Source organism: Dermochelys coriacea, chromosome 1 (assembly GCF_009764565.3).
Source record: "Dermochelys coriacea isolate rDerCor1 chromosome 1, rDerCor1.pri.v4, whole genome shotgun sequence".
Taxonomy (NCBI): Eukaryota; Metazoa; Chordata; order Testudines; family Dermochelyidae; genus Dermochelys; species Dermochelys coriacea.
In genome coordinates this window covers 324101436-324122611 of record NC_050068.2, presented here as the reverse complement: position 1 = coordinate 324122611, position 21176 = coordinate 324101436, and the positions used below count along the sequence as shown (strand labels likewise).

General features: G+C 38.9%; 1 protein-coding gene across 14 annotated transcripts in view; it reads left to right on the top strand.

Annotated features, from left to right (window-relative positions):
- Positions 1-21176, top strand: part of KIF21A (kinesin family member 21A) — a 184673-nt gene that overhangs the window by 95943 nt on the left and 67554 nt on the right. For 7 of the 14 annotated variants that reach the window (XM_043496599.1, XM_043496576.1, XM_043496639.1 and 4 more), the window contains exons 7-14: positions 3962-4077; positions 8079-8274; positions 10807-10996; positions 12741-12804; positions 13426-13629; positions 17688-17726; positions 20433-20520; positions 20662-20776. In XM_043496599.1, the coding sequence (XP_043352534.1) occupies positions 3962-4077; positions 8079-8274; positions 10807-10996; positions 12741-12804; positions 13426-13629; positions 17688-17726; positions 20433-20520; positions 20662-20776 (1012 nt within the window). The remainder of the gene's footprint in view (positions 1-3961; positions 4078-8078; positions 8275-10806; positions 10997-12740; positions 12805-13425; positions 13630-17687; positions 17727-20432; positions 20521-20661; positions 20777-21176) is intronic. The other 7 variants (XM_043496647.1, XM_043496633.1, XM_038406479.2 and 4 more) reach the window with 1 other exon arrangement.

The window sequence follows — 21176 nt, the reverse complement described above, 5'->3', positions numbered from 1 at the left end:
AGGATAGGTTCCTGGGTTAGTGGTTCTGTTGTGTGGTGTATGGTTGCTGGTGAGTATTTGCTTCAGGTTGGGGGGGCTGTCTGTAAGCAAGGACTGGCCTGTCTCCCAAGTTCTGGGAGAGTGATGGGTCGTCCTTCAGGATAGGTTGTAGATCCTTGATGATGCGTTGGAGAGGTTTTAGTTGGGGGCTGAAGGTGATGGCTAGTGGCGTTTTGTTATTTTCTTTGTTGGGCCTGTCTTGTAGTAGGTGACTTTTGGGTATTCTTCTGGCTCTGTCAATCTGTTTCTTCACTTAAGCAGGTGGGTATTGTAGTTGTAAGAATGCGTGATAGAGATCTTGTAGGTGTTTGTCTCTGTCTGAGGGGTTGGAGCAAATGCGGGTATATCGTAGAGCTTGGCTGTAGACCATGGATCGTGTGGTATGATCTGGATGAAAGCTAGAGGCATGTAGGTAGGAATAGCGGTCAGTAGGTTTCCGATATAGGGTGGTGGTTATGTGACCATCGCTTATGAGCACTGTAGTGTCCAGGAAGTGGATCTCTTGTGTGGACTGGTCCAGGCTGAGGTTGATGGTGGGATGGAAATTGTTGAAATCCTGGTGGGATTCCTCAAGGGCTTCTTTTCCATGGGTCCAGATGATGAAGATGTCATCAGTGTAGCGCAAGTAGGGTAGGGGCATTAGGGGACGAGAGCTGAGGAAGCGTTATTCTAAGTCAGCCATAAAAATGTTGGCATACTGTGGGGCCATGTGGGTACCCATCGCAGTGCCACTGATTTGAAGGTATACATTGTCCCCAAATGTGAAATAGTTATGGGTGAGGACAAAGTCACAAAGTTCAGCCACCAGGTTAGCTGTGACATTATCAGGGATACTGTTCCTGACAGCTTGTAGTCCATCTTTGTGTGGAATGTTGGTGTAGAGGGTTTCTACATCCATAGTGGCTAGAATGGTGTTTTTAGGAAGATCACCAATGGATTGTAGTTTCCTCAGGAAGTCAGTGATCTCGAAGATAGCTGGGAGTGCTGGTAACGTTGGGCCTGAGGAGGGAGTCTACATAGCCAGACAATCCTGCTGTCAGGGTGCCAATGCCTGAGATGATGGGGCGTCCAGGATTTCCAGGTTTATGGATCTTGGGTAGCAGATAGAATACCCCAGGTCGGGGTTCTAGGAGTGTGTCTGTGCGGATTTGTTCTTGTGCTTTTTCAGGGAGTTTCTTGAGCAAATGCTATAGTTTCTTTTGGTAACTCTCAGTGGGATCAGAGGGTAATGGCTTGTAGAAAGTGGTGTTGGAGAGCTGCCTAGTAGCCTCTTGTTCATATTACAACCTATTCATGATGACAACAGCACCTCCTTTGTCAGCCTTTTTGAATATGATGTCAGAGTTGTTTCTGAGGCTGTGGGTGGCATTGTGTTCTGCACGGCTGAGGTTATGGGGCAAGTGATGCTGCTTTTCCACAATTTCAGCCTGTGCACGTCGGCGGAAGCACTCTATGTAGAAGTCCAGTCTTCTGTTTCGACCTTCAGGAGGAGTCCACCCAGAATCGTTCTTTTTGTAGTGTTGGTAGGAAGGTCTCTGTGGGTTAATATGTTGGTCAGAGGTGTGTTAGAAATATTCCTTGAGTCGGAGGTGTCGAAAATAGGATTCTAGGTCACCACAGAACTGTATCATGTCCGTGGGGGTGGAGGAGCAAAAGGAGAGGCCCCGAGATAGGACAGATTCTTCTGCTGGGTTAAGAGTATAGTTGGATAGATTAACAATATTGCTGGGTGGGTTACGGGAACCACTGTTGTGGCCCCTTGTGGCATGTAGTAGTTTAGATAGTTTAGTGTCCTTTTTCTTTTGTAGAGAAGCAAAGTGTGTGTTGTAAATGTTTTGTCTAGTTTTTGTAAAGTCCAGCCATGAGGAAGTTTGTGTGGAAGGTTGGTTTTTTTTATGAGAGTATCCAGTTTTGAGAGCTCATTCTTAATCTTTCCCTGTTTGCTGTAGAGGATGTTGATCAGGTGGTTCCGCAGTTTCTTTGAGAGTGTGTGGCATAAGCTGTCAGCATAGACTGTGTGGTATGTAGATTGTAATGGATTTTTTACCTTCAGTCCTTTTGGTATGATGTCCATCTGTTCGCATTTGGAGAGGACCACCCTATATCGGAAACCTACTGACTGCTATTCCTACCTACATGCCTCTAGCTTTCATCCAGATCATACCACACAATCCATTGTCTACAGCCAAGCTCTACGATACAACTGCATTTGCTCCAACCCCTCAGACAGAGACAAACACCTACAAGATCTCTATCACACATTCTTACAACTACAATACCCACCTGCTGAAGTGAAGAAACAGATTGACAGAGCCAGAAGAATACCCAGAAGTCACCTACTACAGGACAGGCCCAACAAAGAAAATAACAAAACGCCACTAGCCGTCACCTTCAGCCCCCAACTAAAACCTCTCCTACGCATCATCAAGGATATACAACCTATCCTGAAGGACGACCCATCACTCTCCCAGATCTTGGGAGACAGGCCAGTCCTTGCTTACAGACAACCCCCAACCTGAAGCAAATACTCACCAGCAACCACACACCACACAACAGAACCACTAACCCAGGAACCTATCCTTGCAACAAAGCCCTTTGCCAACTCTGTCCACATAGCTATTCAGGGGATACCATCATAGGGCCTAATCACATCAGCCACACTATCAGAGGCTCGTTCACCTGCGCATCTACCAATGTGATATATGCCATCATGTGCCAGCAATGCCCCTCTGCCATGTACATTGGTCAAACTGGACTCTCTCTACGTAAAAGAATAAATGGACACAAATCAGAAGTCAAGAATTATAACATTCAAAAACCAGTCGGAGAACACTTCAATCTCTGCGGTCACTCGATTACAGACCTGAGGGTGGCTATCCTTCAACAAAAAAACTTCAAAAACAGACTCCAACGAGAGACTGCTGAATTGCAATTAATTTGCAAACTGGATACAATTAACTTAAGCTTGAATAGAGACTGGGAATGGATGAGTCATTACACAAAGTAAAACTATTTCCCCATGTTATTTCTCCCCCCCACCCCACCCCACCCCCCACTGTTCCTCAGATGTTCTTGTTAACTGCTGGAAATGGCCTACCTTGCTTGCATGAAAGGTTTTCCTCCTTCCCCCCCCCACCCCCGCTGCTGGTGATGACTCATCTTAAGTGATCACTCTCCTTACAGTGTGTGTGATAAAACCCATTGTTTCATGTTCTCTGTGTGTGTATATAAATCTCCCCACTGTATTTTCCACCAAATGCATCCGATGAAGTGAGCTGTAGCTCACGAAAGCTTATGCTCTAATAAATTTGTTAGTCTCGAAGGTGCCACAAGTACTCCTTTTCTTTTTGCGAATACAGACTAACAGGGCTGCTACTCTGCAACCTATAACAATGTACTATGTGTGGTAATGGAAAAATCACAACCAAAGAATTCTATATTAGCACCTCAATAAATCAAAAAATTCTGGGTATTCCTTCTTTCATATCTGCTAAGGTGTTAAGTGCTCATTTTTGTGTCAGAATAATACTGATGCAAGATGTTTGGTTCTTTGTTTTCTTTTACTATAAAACCAAGCTTAGTAAAATTAAATATAATAAGAAAGATACCTTCTATGAGAAATAGCTTATAAATTTAACAATCATCAAATTAAATGGCTGTTTTGTTTTGTTACAAAACAAAATCATGAATACTGCTACATGTGACCCTCATTTTGGATTAATTAAGAAAACATATGCTTGCCATATAACCTGCTTGTTCATAAAGACAGCAGATTGCAACAGTCATTTAATTTATTATTGTGAGCATGTAAATATACAATAGTGCATAACAAAATTATGGTACTTGGGTCAGTAACAAATATTTTTTTAGATAAGGTTACTTAAAATTGATAAGTTTGTTGTAAAATTTTTCATCTTTTTAGCTGGCACTTGGCAACGTAATAAGTGCACTGGGGGATAAAAGTAAGAAGGCAACTCATGTACCATACAGAGATTCAAAACTCACAAGACTACTTCAAGATTCTCTTGGGGGAAATAGGTATGAAAATTGGCTATTATATACTACATTGTGATGAACCGGGTTTGATGGCTCTGGTAAAGGAGTGCATAATTTTAAAGAATATTATCAGCTTACTACTATATGAGGCCTAAAATGTTTTTGGTTGTTGTGTATATTATTACAAAACTCAAGATGACTAGAAATGTATAATTTAAATGAAAACTTTCCTTTACCCTTTGGGAAATAAAAATACTTTTTGTATTGTGTTAGTGCATGAGAACTGGAAAATAAGATATAGTATGAACAAAAGTGAAAATGACCACTATATTTTCCTTCTGAGTGAAATTAAAAAAACCACTAACAATATAAACATTGAAAGCTACAGTAGATTAATTTCCTTTCCAATAGTCCAAGGTGATATTAGTAACATAGGGAAAAAATTTTAAGTTAGTTGACTGTGTCCCTTTCAGTGGCATTGTGGTTATACTTTGCTTCTGGCAAAATTGTTTGAAATCTTAGCTGCCGATTAAGAGGAGAATCCTTTTTAAACTATGTAATACAAATGTTGTAATTTCATTGTTGCATCATGGCCTTATTAGAATGTGGTTGGAAGTTGTAGTCACTTTCTGCTTGAAGCAGAAGTTTTTTTTTACATAGCTTATTTTACATGGGATGTTCTGACCAGCCTTTGTTGTGTTACAATATACAGTTAGTGACACAAAGGAGGTGAGTTCATCAATATGAATATAATTCTGAAACGTTTTATTATTATTGCAACAATCCCAGCAGTGTTTTATAAAAACAAACAAACAAAAAAACCCAAGAGGATTTCCTTATCTAACTGCCATTTTAATTTTGCAATCCAGTTTGCCTCCCCACAATATTTTTTGGCACTATTCTTCTTTATAATCCCTCACTCCTCTGTTCCTCCCCATCCTGGCTGCTGCTAACATTTGTATATTTCAAGTGGTTTTGCAAACTAGTACTTGCCTATTTGCTGCAGGGTTGGGATTTGTGCGTGTGTGAGATTTAATTGTTGGATAAAAGACCATTTTTTTTGTTAATATCAGTCATCATTGTAAACAGAAGCTGAGTAGATTTTTGTGGCTGAGCTCATATTTTTTCATGAGTTTTCCAAGCTTGGTTTAAAGAGTTAATTCTCTCCTGCTTATATTCCTCTAGTCAAATCCTTAGCCTCTAACATTAATCACAGTTAGTTACTGTGCAGATGACTGTCATACAAACGGAGGATTATGACTTCAGTGAGAAATAATACACTGTACTTAACGTATTATAGCTCTTTTCATCTTCAAAGTCATCATAAACATTAACCAGCTAATTAAGCAGTAAGCATCCAGGCTCAGATCAACTCTGAAAATCAAACAAATGTTTCCATGCAAATGTCCATAATAATTTAAAATACATAAGCCCTATCACAGAGAAAGAGCTTTTGCAGTTTCTGGCTGATAAATCTCCTGCAATACATATCCATGTACACTACTTTCAACTCACTTGGGGAAATGCTTTCCAACAGCAGCTGCATATGTCAGGTTACGTAGGAGATAGTCACCTATGAATGCTTCTTGCTTTGGGGTGGAGTCCGACTCTCCCAATCTGATCATCAAGTATTGTAATCTATCTCTTGGGAGTAGCCTCAGGATTTCTGAGCATATGCTCTCTCTGCCTCCTGCACTGTCCTTGGCCTTTATGCAGCTTGCATGACTCAGGATGCCACAGATATGTTTAATGAAGTTATGCTGAATTGAATCCTAAAGAAAAGAAAACAAAGCTAGTCTATAACCAGAATTGTCTCTAAATAGAAATAGTTAAAAACAGATATTATGTTTGGTGTCACAGAAGAGGGTATTGTCTTTGAACCTAGATATACAACTCTAATATGTGTCTGATAACCCAGATAGAACCTTTATCATATTGTTTTTAAAAAGATTTTAACAGATGCATGACACTGTTTTGATATGTCACCAAACCATTATGGCTGCGACTGAGTGATCTCTTTACCAAACCTGGAATTACCAAAAGATTTCACAGAGGATGGCTAACCACATTTTGAAATCCTGATTGTCCTTGCAGAAATCAAATTAATAGATTTTTTTTCCTTCTTGCCTATCCCATATATATTCTCATTGTGATAGGAATCAGTATGTACTTATTTTCATTAGTTGTGTAGTACACCTGTTAAAGTGGACAAGTCACTTCTATTAATTTTGTTCTAAATATCAGAGTTCTTTAACTTTGAAAAGCAGCTGTTACTTGTGTGCAGTATCAATTCTTCATATAATTTTTCGGTACTGTAACATTCCATTGAATATATTACTCTAACATTCCATTGAATGTAGTCCATTGAATATATATTGTATATGTTGTGGACATATCACACACACTTTTATTACATAATAAGAGTTGCTAGTAATAAGTCCATCTATGTTGTACTGCACCCCAAGGACCTTAGATGATGGTAATGCTGCTATTGTGTCCATGTGTACTGTTCTCACTATGCATAATCCTGGCCAAAGGTTGATGCTGTAACAGTTCTGAAGCAGTATTTAAATATTAATCTTTTGCCTGGATTATGCGTACAAAGATACTGAGCACTGATGCTATTGTATTTGAAAAGCGTTTGCATTAGGCAGTATATGACATGAAAACTTGCTTAATTTTCATATTATTTTTAAATTTAAGGGAAAAGTTAAATGAAGGGAATAGAATGAATTTTGTTAAAATAGTTCATCGTGAAAGTCTGATGGTAAAGCAGTGCTGAAGTTACCACTCTGTGTGTCAGAGGGAAATGTAGTATTATTATGTCAGACCTTAATTGAGCAAACTACTTAAACATGCTTAACTTGCAGCTTGAGTCATCCGTTTCACACTTGCATGCTTAAAGTTAAGCGCATACTTAAGTATTTTGCTGAATTGGTGCCTGAGTGCATGAAGGGAGTCAAAAAAGAATTCCTAAATTCTAGTCTGAGCTCTGACATTGAGGTCTTGGGCAAGTTATTTACCTTTTCCAGTTTAGTTTCCCAAGCTGTACAATGGGGATAATAATGATGTGACAGACAATTAATGAGTTTCTCTTTGTAAAGTCTTTGAATTTGTAAAGAACTACATAAATGCTAAATAATTACCATTTATTTTACTTGTAGAATCTCAGATCAGTTTTTGATCTAGCACAGAGTTGGGCAGACTATGGCCCGGGGGCCACATCTGGCCCTCCAGATGTTTTATTCCGGCGCTTGAGCTCCCCCTGGGAAGTGGGGTCTAGGGCTTGCTCCGCTCCGGCACTCTATCCAGGGAGCGGGGTCGGGGTCTTGCCCCACTCATCACGTCTCCCGGAAGCAGCGGCATGTCCCCACTCTGGCTCCTATGCATAGGAGCAGCCAGGAGGCTCTGCATGCTGCCCCCACTCCAAGCGCCACCCCCACAGCTCCCACTGGCTGGGAACTGCAGATAATGGGAGCTGCAGAGGCAGTGCCTGCACACAGGGCAGCACGCAGAGCCACCTGGCCATGCCTCTGTGTAGGAGCCGGAGGGAGGACATGTTGCTGTTTCTGGGAGCTGCTTGAGGTAAGCGCTGCCTGGAGCCTGATCCCCCTCACGCCCTCCAAACCCCTTGGTCCCAGCCCAGAGCACCTTTATCTCCTTATACCCAGAGCCCGCTCCCCCAACCGGAGCCCTCACGACCTCCTGCACCCCATCCCCCAATTTTGTGAGCCTTCATGGCCCGCCAGACAATTTCCATACCCAGATGTGGCCCTCGGGCCAAAACGTTTGCCCACCTCTGATCTAGCATCTTATATGCTAAAGTAAGATGATTTAAGGACAATATGGTAGCATTAACTCACAATTTCCATGCTTTTAATGGTGTAAGTCAGATTCTGAACATTTTTAAAGTTAAAGTCAGTACTTTTGTATCAATGTTTATTTCAGTTGATATATTTGATGCCATGGCACATGGGCTGTTTTGCATAATTTAAGAGTTTTTGTTTCAATTTATAAAGTTGACCTATGTCTGTAACTCACAGCCAAACAGTCATGATAGCATGTGTGAGCCCTTCAGACAGAGACTTCATGGAAACTTTGAACACACTAAAATATGCCAATCGGGCACGAAACATCAAGAACAAGGTGATGGTTAATCAGGACAGGGCTAGTCAACAAATCAATGGTTTACGCAGTGAGATTGCACGGCTTCAGATGGAACTTATGGAGTACAAAACAGTAAGTAAATTTATTAGGGTTTCTTTTATTTTAGAATATCACTAACATTTTACAACTTATTTTTCTATTAACTACTTCTACTACACAAAAATAAAGAATAGAATAATACCTTTAACTTGTATAGCACGTGGTGGCATTCCAAATTTTACCTTCAGATATGAACACATGACTACCGTTGATGTCAATGAAAGTTGCATATCAGAAGGCAGAGTGTGATCTTATAACCTATACAGAAAACACTTCATTCACCACTATGCTGTGGGGGTAGATTGCACAACAATTTAGGATGACACATGAGTAAGAATGTCATTTTTTAGAAATGTTATTGTTGTGTTGGTTAAAGATTTAAAAATATACCATGTGATTAAAACAATTTATATTGGTTGGAAATTTTGCATCTCAGTTGTAGAGATTCCTGTGCTGGTTTGACTGGCAAGAAACCAGATTATGGATTAAATGTTTTACACTGAATTCTTGAAATAGCAAAGTAAATTCTGGACTCTGGTTTTTAAAGCTACAGTGTAAGTTATACACATTGAATATTCATATTGTACTATGCCTACTTAGTATTTTTTCAGCAACAAAATAGAAATATTTTGGGGGAACTGGGGTTATTTAGTCTGCAGAAGAGAAGACTGAGGGCGGATTTGAAAGCAGCCTTCAACTACCTGAAGCGGGGTTCCAAAGAGGATGGAGCTAGGCTGTTCTCAGTGGTGGCAAATGACAGAACAAGAAGCAATGGTCTCAAGTTGCCATAGGGGAGGTCTAGGTTGGATATTAGGAAACCCTATTTTGACATTGCACTCTGTATGATTTTATACAAATATGCTAATGAGTGTGAAAGTAATGTAACTGGAATATGCTTCATGCAAAAGGTCTCTTGTAAGGTATCATTACAAAGCTTATAATCTACTGAGTGTGGTCATCCTGTTTGTATAAATGTATCACTCTTGTATCTGAAACTAGAAATATGAAATATAACTATGAGGGCCTATTGTAGTTATGCAAAGTGTGGGCCATTAATGGTGGTTTGGAATCTTGATGGCTCCCATTAACCAGGACAATTACCTGTAGATGGTTCTGTTTTACTTGTAAGTCTTCCTGTATACCTGTGAGCTGACAAGTGGGTAATGAAGTCTTTTATAGTGACATGTGATCATGTCACCTGAACTGGAATCCATCTGGAACCTGGTGCTTTTCCATTGAGAAGAGGGGTGGGAACCCAGAGGGACAAAGGATTCCTGCCTTATGCAAAAGATATATAAGTGGGTGGAACAGAACAAAGGAGGTGGCCATCATGAGAAATCCCCTAGTTACCACCTGAGCTGGAACAAGGGCTGTACCATGGGAAAGAATTGTGCCCAGACTAGGAAGGAGTCCAGTCTGTGAAAGAAACTTATTGAAACATTTCTGAGGGTGAGATTTTAATCTGTATTCAGTTTTATTATTGTACTAGACTTAGACTTGCATGTTCTATTTTATTTTGCTTGGTAATTCATTTTGTTTTGTCTGCTATTACTTGGAACCACTTAAATCCTACTTTCTGTATTTAATAAAATCACTTTTTACTTATTAATTAACCCAGAGTATATATTAATACCTGGGGGAAGGAGGGGCAAACAGCTGTGCATATCTCTGTCTGTGTTATAGAGGGCGAACAATTTATGAGTTTGCCCTGTATAAACTTTATACAGGGTAAAACGGATTTATTTAGGGTTTGGACCCCATTTGGAGTTGGGCATCTGAATGTTAAAGTCAGGAACACTTCTTAAGTTGCTTTCAGTTAGTCTGCAGCTTTGGGGCACGTGGTTCAGACCCTGGGTCTGTGTTGGAGCAGACTGGAATGTCTGGCTCAACAAGATAGGGTGCTGGAGTCCCAAGATGGCAGGGAAAGCAGGGGCAGTAGTAGTCTTGGCACATCAGGTGGCAGCCCCCAAGGGGGTTCTGTGATCTAACCTGTCACACCTATTTCACTAGGAGGATGGTGAAGCACTGGAATGGGTTATCTAGGGAGGTGGTGGAATCTTCATCCTTAGAGGTTTTTAAGGCCCGGCTTGACAAAGCCCTGGCTGGGATGATTTAGTTGGTGTTGGTCCTGCTTTGAGCAGGGGATTGAACTAGATGACCTCCTGAGGTCTCTTCCAACCCTAATCTTATATGATTCTATGATTTCCAGGAAATATACTATTAAGTTTGTTTACCAGGTAGTCTCCTTCCTTGGTTATGGTTATGAGAAAATGTTTTTGTCTTAATAAGAAAAGGGATGGATTACTCATTCCCTCACCCATGCTAATACATGTTCCTGTGGCTTATCACAGACTAAGAGAATTTTGTAGGAACCTGTTGTTAAAATAATGGCAGCACATAACTGTTTTGAGAAATATGCAAATTACAGTAAATTTGAAAGAAGGATAGCTTCCATCTTGAAGTGTCTCTGGAAGTGTATGGAATTTTAAGTGGACTGCCTTTTCTGAGTTGAATGAATATTTGGTTCGGATCAGTGTTAACTAGTAATAAATATGTTTTCTCTAGGGCAAAAGGATTATTGATGAAGAAGGTATGGAAAGCATCAATGACATGTTTCATGAAAATGCTATGCTGCAAACAGAGAATAACAACCTGCGTGTAAGAATTAAAGCAATGCAAGAGACTGTTGATGCACTAAGAGCCAGAATAACACAGCTTATGAGTGATCAAGCGAACCAGGTTCTTGCAAGAGCAGGTATTGTGACTTTTTAAAATTGAAAACTTCTAATGCATTTATTAATGAGGCAGCTAAACTCTTGCTTTTCAGTTCTTGCAGGTTACTTAGGGCAGAAACTGCAAAACCTTCTTCTGCAGGAAAAAGTCCCCTCTTAGCAGTCTTCATTGTATTACTTAGAAATTTTAGTAGTGGAAAACTTGTTAAAAGCCCCAATTGACCAGACCACTTCAGTATGTGAGTAACTTTAAACATGTGAATGGTCCCAGTGGATGGGATTACTCGTGTGCTTAGATGCTTTGCTTTAGATTGGGGCGTAGATACGGAATGGGTGGATGTTGTCATGATTTCCTCACATTGTAGACTAAGTGATTGAAATTGCTTTATCTACTGCTCAATTTGCATGTTGCTTCAGAGCAATCTGAGGAGCTATGTACATATTCTATATTACATTTATGATCGATATATTATCAGCATTAACTAATATAGAAAATAAATAGAAAAAGTTAAGTATAAATAATGTTGAACTTGTGACACAAATGAGGAAATTGACATTTCAGACTGGTAACTCATTATAAACTCGCATGTCAAAGACCCTGCCTACACTTGTGGTATCATTTTAAAAAAAAAAAAATCCCATCAGTTCAGCTGAACCAGTGTTAGAACTGGTGGAAGGCCTAATATAGATAAAGCTCCTGTGACAATACCCATTTTACCACTATGCTAATTAAACTTGCTTTACAGCATACCAGATGCTCATCTATAGTAGAGCTCCTGATGGTTCATCTGTACTGGTGTTAAAATTATGGGAATTTTTCTGAGGGGGTGGAGGGAAAAATAGCCAGGCCATTCCTTAACCAAGGTGGTAGCCTTGCTACAAAACACCTCTGAAGTCCTTTATATGCATGTCAATGAAACTTCTGGGGTCAGTTTTATTTACAGCATAAACAGCCATAAAGTCTCATCTACACTGACCTCATAGCTATCTTTTAAAGGCTGTGTGCATACCCAGTCCTATGAATCACTGTATTATATGGTTTGTCTGACTTGTGTGGATGTGACCAATTCCATGTTAAAACCTAGAGAAGCTTCAGTTTTCCCAGATATAAAATAGCAGCCAGCAGAGGGAGGTGAAAGCACGTTTAGAAGCTGTTTTCCACCTTGTGCCCAACGATGGGGTTGTGCAACATGGGAAAGTCCACATTTGCCAAGCTATTGGGAATCAATGTGCATTTCTGTTGTCTGTTGGTATTGATATCAACATCAGCAGGAGTGGAGAAAAGAATGAAAATTAAACTGTCCAAATAAAATAATGAAATAAATAAAATTAAAGGACACAGAAAACAAAGTTCCTCTACATGGAAAATTTTAGGCCAAAACCCCAGTGGTTGTCATTTTAACCTCCAATGTCTCAAGATTTTTGATGCCTAACCACATTAATGTTACATCTTCAGAGAGAATGTCATTTGAGTTGCAAGACTGGTAGCTGTTCAATGTGACACATTACTTACAGACATACAGTACATTCCTGTTAAGCTCCTCATTTCACCAGATCTTTTCATTTCCTTTTGAAGAAATACGCTTGGTTGCAGCATTCTCAGGTTATGGATGAAATATATCTATATTTTTTCGCATATGAGGAGAAAATTTAGAGTGGGAAACCCAAAATCACAATGTATCTTTTTTAATAGCCCTATTCCACTGCATCCATACTAATTTATTGTGAATAAGTTATATTATGTCACTTTCTCTGTCTCTCTCAAAGGAGATGGGAATGAAGAAATCAGCAACATGATTCATAACTATATCAAGGAAATTGAAGATCTCAGGTACTTGTACAACATGCTGTGGTATTTTGAGTCACATTTATGGGCAGGAAAAACCTTTCAGAATATAGATGCTTTCTAAATTGCTACTCATTATATCATTGGAGGGGCTGAAAATGAACAGTGGAAATAGCTTTAGGGTTTAGCAGAACCTGGTAACTTTGTATAAGTATTGGTATTTGAGAAAATACTTAAAAAACAAACAAAAAAGCCGAAAAACCACACCACCACCTTTATAACAAAAGTAGAATCTAAAATCATTATTGTACATGCCCTATATTTTTAAAGGAAAATAAAGATTATGAATTTAACTGGTAACTTTTTTGGACTTAACCTTACTGTTCCTTAAAGGTTACTTTGCAAGTAGTGATCCAGCCCAATTCCCATGTAGCATTAGTGAGCTGGTAGGGTCATGGTATGAAATGGTATGATCCCTGGAAATGTCAGAGTGGTTTTTCTTAATACTTTATATGTGTTCTACAATGGCTTAGAATTTGTTTTTAAGTTTGAAGGCAGTTTGATTCAGGTGCTGTGAAACTATACTATTTATATATCCATAGTATTTCTAACTCCATGATATCTTAGTGGCCTTTTTTTAATGGTTTTGATTTCTTTTGTTGTTAGAGCAAAATTATTAGAAAGTGAAGCAGTTAATGAAAATCTTCGACGCAGTCTGTCAAGAGCTTCAACAAGACCATCATATTTTGGAGGCCCTTCAGCATTTTCTGCTTCTGTGCTTTCTTCAGAAAAAGAGACTTTGGAAATTCTTGATATAGCTAAGAAAGATTTAGAAAAACTGAAAAAAAAAGAAAAGAAGAAGAAAAAGAGGTAGCATTTAAAATCCATATTTTTAAATGTTTTAAATCCTTTTTATGCAAAGGGGTGTATTTTACCCAGTGAGCTTTAAAAATGTATTTCGATCCTTGCACAGGATAGGGTTGTAAGCTGCTTATCCTGCAAACACTTAAGTACATACTTAACATTATGCATGTGTGTTTCCACTGACTTCCTTTCTGTAAAATTAAGCACATAGTATTTGCAGAATCAAGTCCTCTGTCCTAGTGCGTGTTTCTATCATTTGAAACTCAGAATAATTTTGAAACTATAATAGTACAAATCATATGTGTTTTTGTCTTCACGCAAGTCTGAGATTTCAGTGAGAGAAAATAACTATTTTGTGTACTCCGTTGAAGCAAGGAAGTAGCTCGCTTCAAAAAATATCCTGAACAGCTGTTGGCAATTCCATTAGTAGCTCTTGAATGGCTTCTTTTGCTTGTACATCTTCAGCTTCTATCCCTGTTTTTATTCAAGACTTCCTACTTCACTGTGACACCATGCTTCATTATTTTCTTTTATTCAATTTCTAATTGAAATGTGTATAGACATTGATATCTGTTCAGACTGCAAGGATCCATTCATTGATACATTGATTCCTCTAAATCTCAAATAGTTTGCTTTTCTCCAAAATCTTCCCGTGCTTTTAATTATTATGTCATTTTTATTGACTGTTGAAACTTACACAAATAAGTAATCAAGAATTTTAACAACTTTTTAAAAAATCTGCTACAAATATGAAAAATTGAGGTCAATAGTTCTGTATAAGGAAGATCTATTGGATTGAGTCCCATATCTACAAAAGTCATAACCACAAGAGGTGACTGACAACAATACTGACTGTTAGTTGTAGAAATTTACCCTTTCTCATGGTCACTAGGTTCCTTTGTGCCTATGTCTGCAGGGAAGTTTCAAATTTGTTTTTGTTTTTTTACACACACTTGTATCTCACCTCTTAGTCAGATGTCTTTTTATGAATCCTGGAAGGTGCTGAGCATTGTAGTTCCAATCCAGCAAAACACTTTGGTATGTGTTTAAATTTAGGTATGTGTGCTGAGATTTACTCTAGTTTTAAAGTTAAAAAAACTATGTAAGTGCTTTGCTAAACTAGAGTCTGAGTGCTCAGCGCTTCTCAAGGTCAAGCCCATAGAAGGAACTGGTCACTTGAAGGTTTCAAGGAATCTTTACCCAATGTACAGAATTACACAAAAGGGTATGTACTTATTTATTTATTTTTTCATTTTTTGAAGTCTCTGGTATTGACCATAGCAGCAGCAGCAGGAGACCGAACTCCAGAATTGGCAAATGCTGTGAGCCAGATCCTTGGTTGGTGTAAAACGGCGTAGGCAGGTTATCAGGGCATGTGCTCCTATATGTTTTACATGCCTCTAACATGTAAATCATGTCCTTGTTTAATTCCTAAGCAATAGAATGATTGTTGTAGTCTGCTCAGATGGGGAGGCTCAGAAAATGCTGCATCTGGGTTCACTTTTATATCCTTGCAATTATTGAATGGGATCATGGTTTATTAATATCTGTAGGGTTTGTATAAAGTATACAGCTATATAAATTGCTGGTGTGTGTGTGTGTGTGTGTGTGTGTGTGTGTGTGTGTGTAGTTAAAAACACACTGGAAAAATCCCTTGAATGGTGAGAAATGTTCGGGTTTGGGGGATTATACAGGTATGGTGTGATATTTGTTAACTATGGATTCCTCCCATCTACTTAATGAAACTGCACAATGGGCATTTGTGGTAGAGGGTTCTCTACATTTGTTTCACTGCAATTTCAGTGGTCAGCAATAGATTAGCTAATGAATTATAAATGGACAAATTGCCCTGAGGTTTGGGGATTCTTTCCTCTACTCCTGTCTCCTACAGGCATTTAGCTGCTCTACCTGTACTGTACCTTGTTATGGATTTCATTCTTTTAAAGTTGCCTGACTGGCATAGCTCTTGTACGTGCATAATGTTCTGAAGATTTGATTTGTGCTGTCCCATGTCACCCAGTGGCACCCGCAGCCGTACGTACCTTACTCACAGTGTGTACCTTTGGCTCTGTGTGGAGACCCAACAAATGCCACCTGCCCTCTGGGCCATGCCTGGGACAGCAGCATGGGTGGCCCCATATCTGGGGACTTGACAACCACGGTGGAGGTGTTGGGCTGGAGCACCTAGATCCCTACCCAATGGAGGAGCTAGGGGCTCACGGAAGTGCCAGGACCTCCAGTCCCAGCCCACGTCGCTGGGACTTTAGCAGGAGTTCCCCCGTTCTAGCAGGCTCCCCAGACCAATACTTCCTGTGTAGTTAGCAGGGCCACTCGTTCTGCTGTCTTGGGCGTGGCCAGGAGGGAAGATGGGAGCTACTGGGTCTCTGTTCACAGCAGGATGGGGGTGGGGGTTTGGCCCTCCACGCCTCCTTTTGCACCCCTTCTCTGCCTCCCCTATGGCAGTGCTGCTGGCACCCCCCTACTTCCACCAGGGCAGTGGGAGAGCTCTTGGACTGCTGAAGGGTCTGAGCGTGCACACTGATCGCAATGAGCTGCTATCTGAGTCTCCTCCCTGAGTCAGGAGGGGCATGTGTACCATTTGAACAAATTCTGAGGGTGCCCCGTGTCACCAGTTTTTATACAATATCATTCTAGTCACATAAGTCAGTGTGACTAGTGATGCATCATCTTAAATAGGTGTTTCTCAATCACTCTAAGGTAGCCTGAAATTCTGCTTGTATGCCTAAGTGCCCATTTTTAAAGGATCAACAGGTATTCAGTGCTTAGAATATTTAGCCCTTGATGAGCACCTATCACAAAACTTCTTGAATTTAGAAATCAGCTGGCCAGCATGGCTGTGGAACTGTCACGTTTCTAAGTATAGTGTTCTCCAATCAATGTGACCTAATCTCTCAGTTCCTGGGGTAAATTTTCCTTTCCTCTTTCAATCTTTAGTTATTTTTACATATTTCATAACTTTTTGGATGACTATACTAACTGTTCTTGCTTTAACCTTTATCACATTAGATTACTGATAAAATTAAATAGGTATCAACCTGGTTAGTATTTTACTTAAAAGGAGCACAATGGAAAGTCATTCCTATAAATTCCAACTCAAAATTAGTTCATAATTTGAATGTGAGGTCAAAATTTATAAAATATTTTCAGTAATTTAAGACATTTCTGCATTATTGAAGTCATTCACACATCTCCTTACTGTAATACATCTCTCATTTTAAAAAATTATTAGTACTTTTTCCCATCCCATCGCTTCTGCTTTGTACTTTTTTGTTGATATTGTAACAAGCAATAAATGGCAGATACATTTTTAATCCCAGAAGAGTAAACTATAATATTTTGCCTTAAAACCTTTAAAAACACAGCAACTGCAAATTGCAGATGTATTCATAGGTTATGTTCAGAATGTATCATTTAGTTTTACTGTTAGAAGTGGAAGTTTTCTGCATATTGTTCTTTTAATGCAAAGTGTATATATAGATGCCTGTAGCATATTCTAATATAAAATTAATGTATTGTTTGAGTCCTAATACATAGCGGAGATATATACTTTGTTAGTATGGTTTAAAGGCAGTACTTTTTGAAGTTTTAAAACAATATTTTGGTAACGGCCTCCTATGCTGATTTAAAGGGCCTTTTGAATAGCAAAAGAGACGAAACATTTATCTTTGAAGATCATACTTTTTAAAAGTTAATTAGAAATGATTCTCAAAATAAAATAAGCAGTTGTGTTTCCAAAAAACCCTTCACTAGTGCAACTTGAGGTATAGACAGCTACAGTGCTTTATAATGCTGAACTGGTCAACCTCAGATACTAGAAACACTGCCTAGGGTACAGCAGCTCTTTTTTTCCTTCTTTACTTTCCAGCTGCACAAAATGTATTGCCTTTTTACTATTTGTCGTCTTTTGGTGCTATCTTTTTAAATTTTATTTTAAAATCCACAAGCTCATGTATCATTTTTACCTTCTTACCACTTTCGCTTTCACTGTCTGGTTTGTCCTTCATTGGCTTGGCCTTCCAATACTGTACCTCCTGCTTTTGAAGGCTACAGAAACTTGAGGAAAGCAATCAAGAAGAAAGAAGGTTGGAATATTTCCCAGGTTTTTAATTAAACTGTAATTTAAATTAATTTAGTTGCCATACATGAAAGGCAGTTTAGCAGTAGATTCATAGACACATATAGAGGAGTTCATTGGGGCTTTTTAAAACTGTTTTTCTTTTCAATTAACACTTTTTTTTGTTTAAACAGGAAGAAACATACTGTATGTAACTGGAGGTCAAGGCTAACGTGGGCTCTTGCCCTGTTGGGCTAGTAGTGTTGGGGAAGTAATGCTTCTAGCCTTTGAGGCTATGTATATAATACACACTAGTTTTAGCAGTGTGTAGTGTCTGTGTATATATAGCTACACACTGCAGTGAAAAGCAAGCTGCTTCCACCCTGCAGCATGTAGCTACATGTCACTGAAACATTCCAACAGTGGAGAAAGGCTTCAGCAGATCTTGCTGCCAGAGCCTTTCACTGCACGACTCTGGCAGGCGGGCAAGACTCTGGTAGGGGGAGGCACTGGGAAAAGCAGTTGGCAGCGTAGACAAGGAGGCACATCATGGGCAGGTAGACAGCCATGTAGGGATGTACTTTGCATACATACCCTTACCTGTCAGGCATGTATTTACTCTCCTAAGCCTTGCCTACCTAGTTACTCTTATTTATAACCGTCCTGGGAGGCTACATGAGCCAAAAGGAGAATGCAATGTAAATGTACCCTGAGAATAGCTGGAAGGTTAAGCAGACATCCTTATTACAGTCCCCAGTAATTGCAGGTTGAGAAGTACTTAAATTCTGAAAGACATCTGGTCATCCTAGCTATGTGAGAAGTGTAGTAATGCTTCCCTATAAGAAATGTATGGAGAGAGATTAAAACAGGTCAAAAATAGTTTTCATAATGGCACATAAGGCTTGATCCATGTTTCAATGAAGTCACTGCAAAATTTGCTTTAATTTCAATGGTGTGTGACTGAAATCTCAAGGCCATCAGCCTTGCAGACTCCTTCCTGGAATCTGAAAGTCAAGCTGGTTTCTTTTTGGTATCATGTATCACCAGAAGTAAAGATTCTACAATTGTAATTTTGTTAATAGTTCTATTGATGATGAATGGACCAGAATAGAATCCAGCTAGCTCTGTCGTGCTAAGAGGAATAAAAGTAAAATAAGCATTTATAACTCTGAATACACACAGGAAGCAGATCTGCTGTGTAAGATGGTGCCATGTATACACTTACTGTTAGAAGCACACTTTAAACTGACTTACAAAAGTCATGTACCAAATGCCAGGCACTTCATGAATGTGCTGTGTCTCCACAGTTGCCAGACTGAGTGATGTTCAGCAAATTTACGTAAAAACATAATTATTTCTGGTTCGGTGATGTCCAGCCTGCCATTGCTCCCTGGCTCCTGATCTGAGATGATGCCCCAGCGTGTATTGTGCTGTGATATAGTACTTATAAATCTGTGTTGGAAAGTCAGGTTCACCTGTACAGGGTCAGAAAAGTTCAATTTTTAATATATGATTTGTTTTTTTCCAAGCAATTACTCCTTCAAAAATGAATAATATATAAAGAAAGGACATGGAATATATTTAAGAATTATTTGCCCTGTCCGCAGTGGGCCAATTTCAGTTGGCCTCTAGAACAATTGTTATACCACAGCATGTTATGTGCTGGGTATCATATTGTGTCAGGAGACAGTCAACCCAGGTGACTGTAGAAGCTGTAGAACCTGAAAGAAGAGAAATAAAGATGGTTATAGGTTATAATGTGCTAAATGACCCTTTTATATTTGCTACAGAATGAATTGTGTGCGTGTCAATGAAGTAACTGGAATTTGGTACTTGACTTTTTGCAGGTCACCTTCTAAAATGGATTTTACTTTTTTCCATCATGACCTGGCATTTAAAAGAATAAAGTACTTTTCAAATGGCAGTATTTATAATAGTCAGTTTTAACACACCAATCATTGTAGTTCACATCTTCAAGAGAGGAAAGGGAGGAAAGATGTGTGGCATCCAAGTAAGAGTAAGCAATATTCTAAACACTGGAGGCATGTAAATGTACTTAAAAAAAAAAATCTAAAATGCCTACTTGACAAATGAAAAAGTTGCTTTTTAAAACAGTGTCCTATTTCAAAAATCCTATTCAGGGGTTCTTATGATATTTTATTGTGCATCAGTGCCTACTTTAAGCATGCTTTCATGTATCCATACATAACGGCTCCAAAAAGCAATACAGTTTAATAAATTAGGATTCTGTTTTTCAAGCCTTATGCCTGAGTTTGCAGAGATTCTACAATGTAACAAAATCTGCTGCATACTAAATCACAGACAAAATACTCCTCTATTATGTGGTAAAAGTTACAGGGATACACTGAGACTTCTATCCAAAGTGGGTTCTGCTATAGTATATGGAGATTTTTATTCCTATTGCTTAAGTTTCTAGTTACAAAATTAAAAATCCAGAGGTAAAAGCTAAAATTATTTTATGATCAATAATGCTGCTGTAAAAACTAAGATTATGTAGGGGTAATTAAAAATCAAGGCATTATGTTATCTGTAGAGGTCTAGAAGATGTTTTTAAATAGTGCTCAGCTTTATTCACTTGGTTAGCTGCATTTTGTATTTCTCCTTTCTCTGGAGCATCATGTTTTTACAAGTGCCAAAGGCAGGTTATTGATTTAGGGAAAAAAATACTATCATAGCATCAATGAGCTAATATTTCATTTGCGGTTTCTTTTAGTAATGTTAAAGAAGAGAACCCAGACAACGAACAGGAGAAAAGGGATGAAAAAAGGACTTCAGAGAGAGAGAATCATGAATTGGAAGTGGTAAGTACTTAAAAGGTGATATACTAGCTCATAGTCTGATTTGTTACCCTGTTTCCATGTACTTCCAAGTTAATCTAAGTGTCAAAGGGAGGTGGGGAAATGTACAGTTTTGTCCTAATTTTCCCGCATACTTACTTATAGGAAGAAATTCAGGAAGTAAGTGATCATGAGGATGAGGAAGAAGACGAAGATGAAGATGATGACATGGAAGTTGTTGAAAGCTCAGATGAATCTGATTCTGACTTAGATGAAAAAGGTGACATCACTTCAGTATTTTTGCAGAATTTGTTAAAAAAAAATCTGCTTTGTCTGGGTACCCCATATTTGGACGTAGATGATACTGTTTCATCTGGTCCTGGCACTTCCCTTCTCCATGATGACTCCCATTTGCGGTTCTTTCCCTTTGGCAGGAAGGGAAGTATGCTCAGCATCTCTTGAGCCCCTATCAGTAGTATTCTATGAATTATCTATAACGGTGTGCCCTTCCATGGGCTCCTAGAACGTTTCTTTACATTGCATCTCATCTTATTGCAAGAGTCCTGAATTGCCCTTGTGCAGTTCACCCACGTTTGTTCTATAGCCCAGTAGAAGCAATCTGATAATTGATTTATTTCTCTAAACCTTTTGTTTAGAAAAATATCCTCAGTATAAGATTA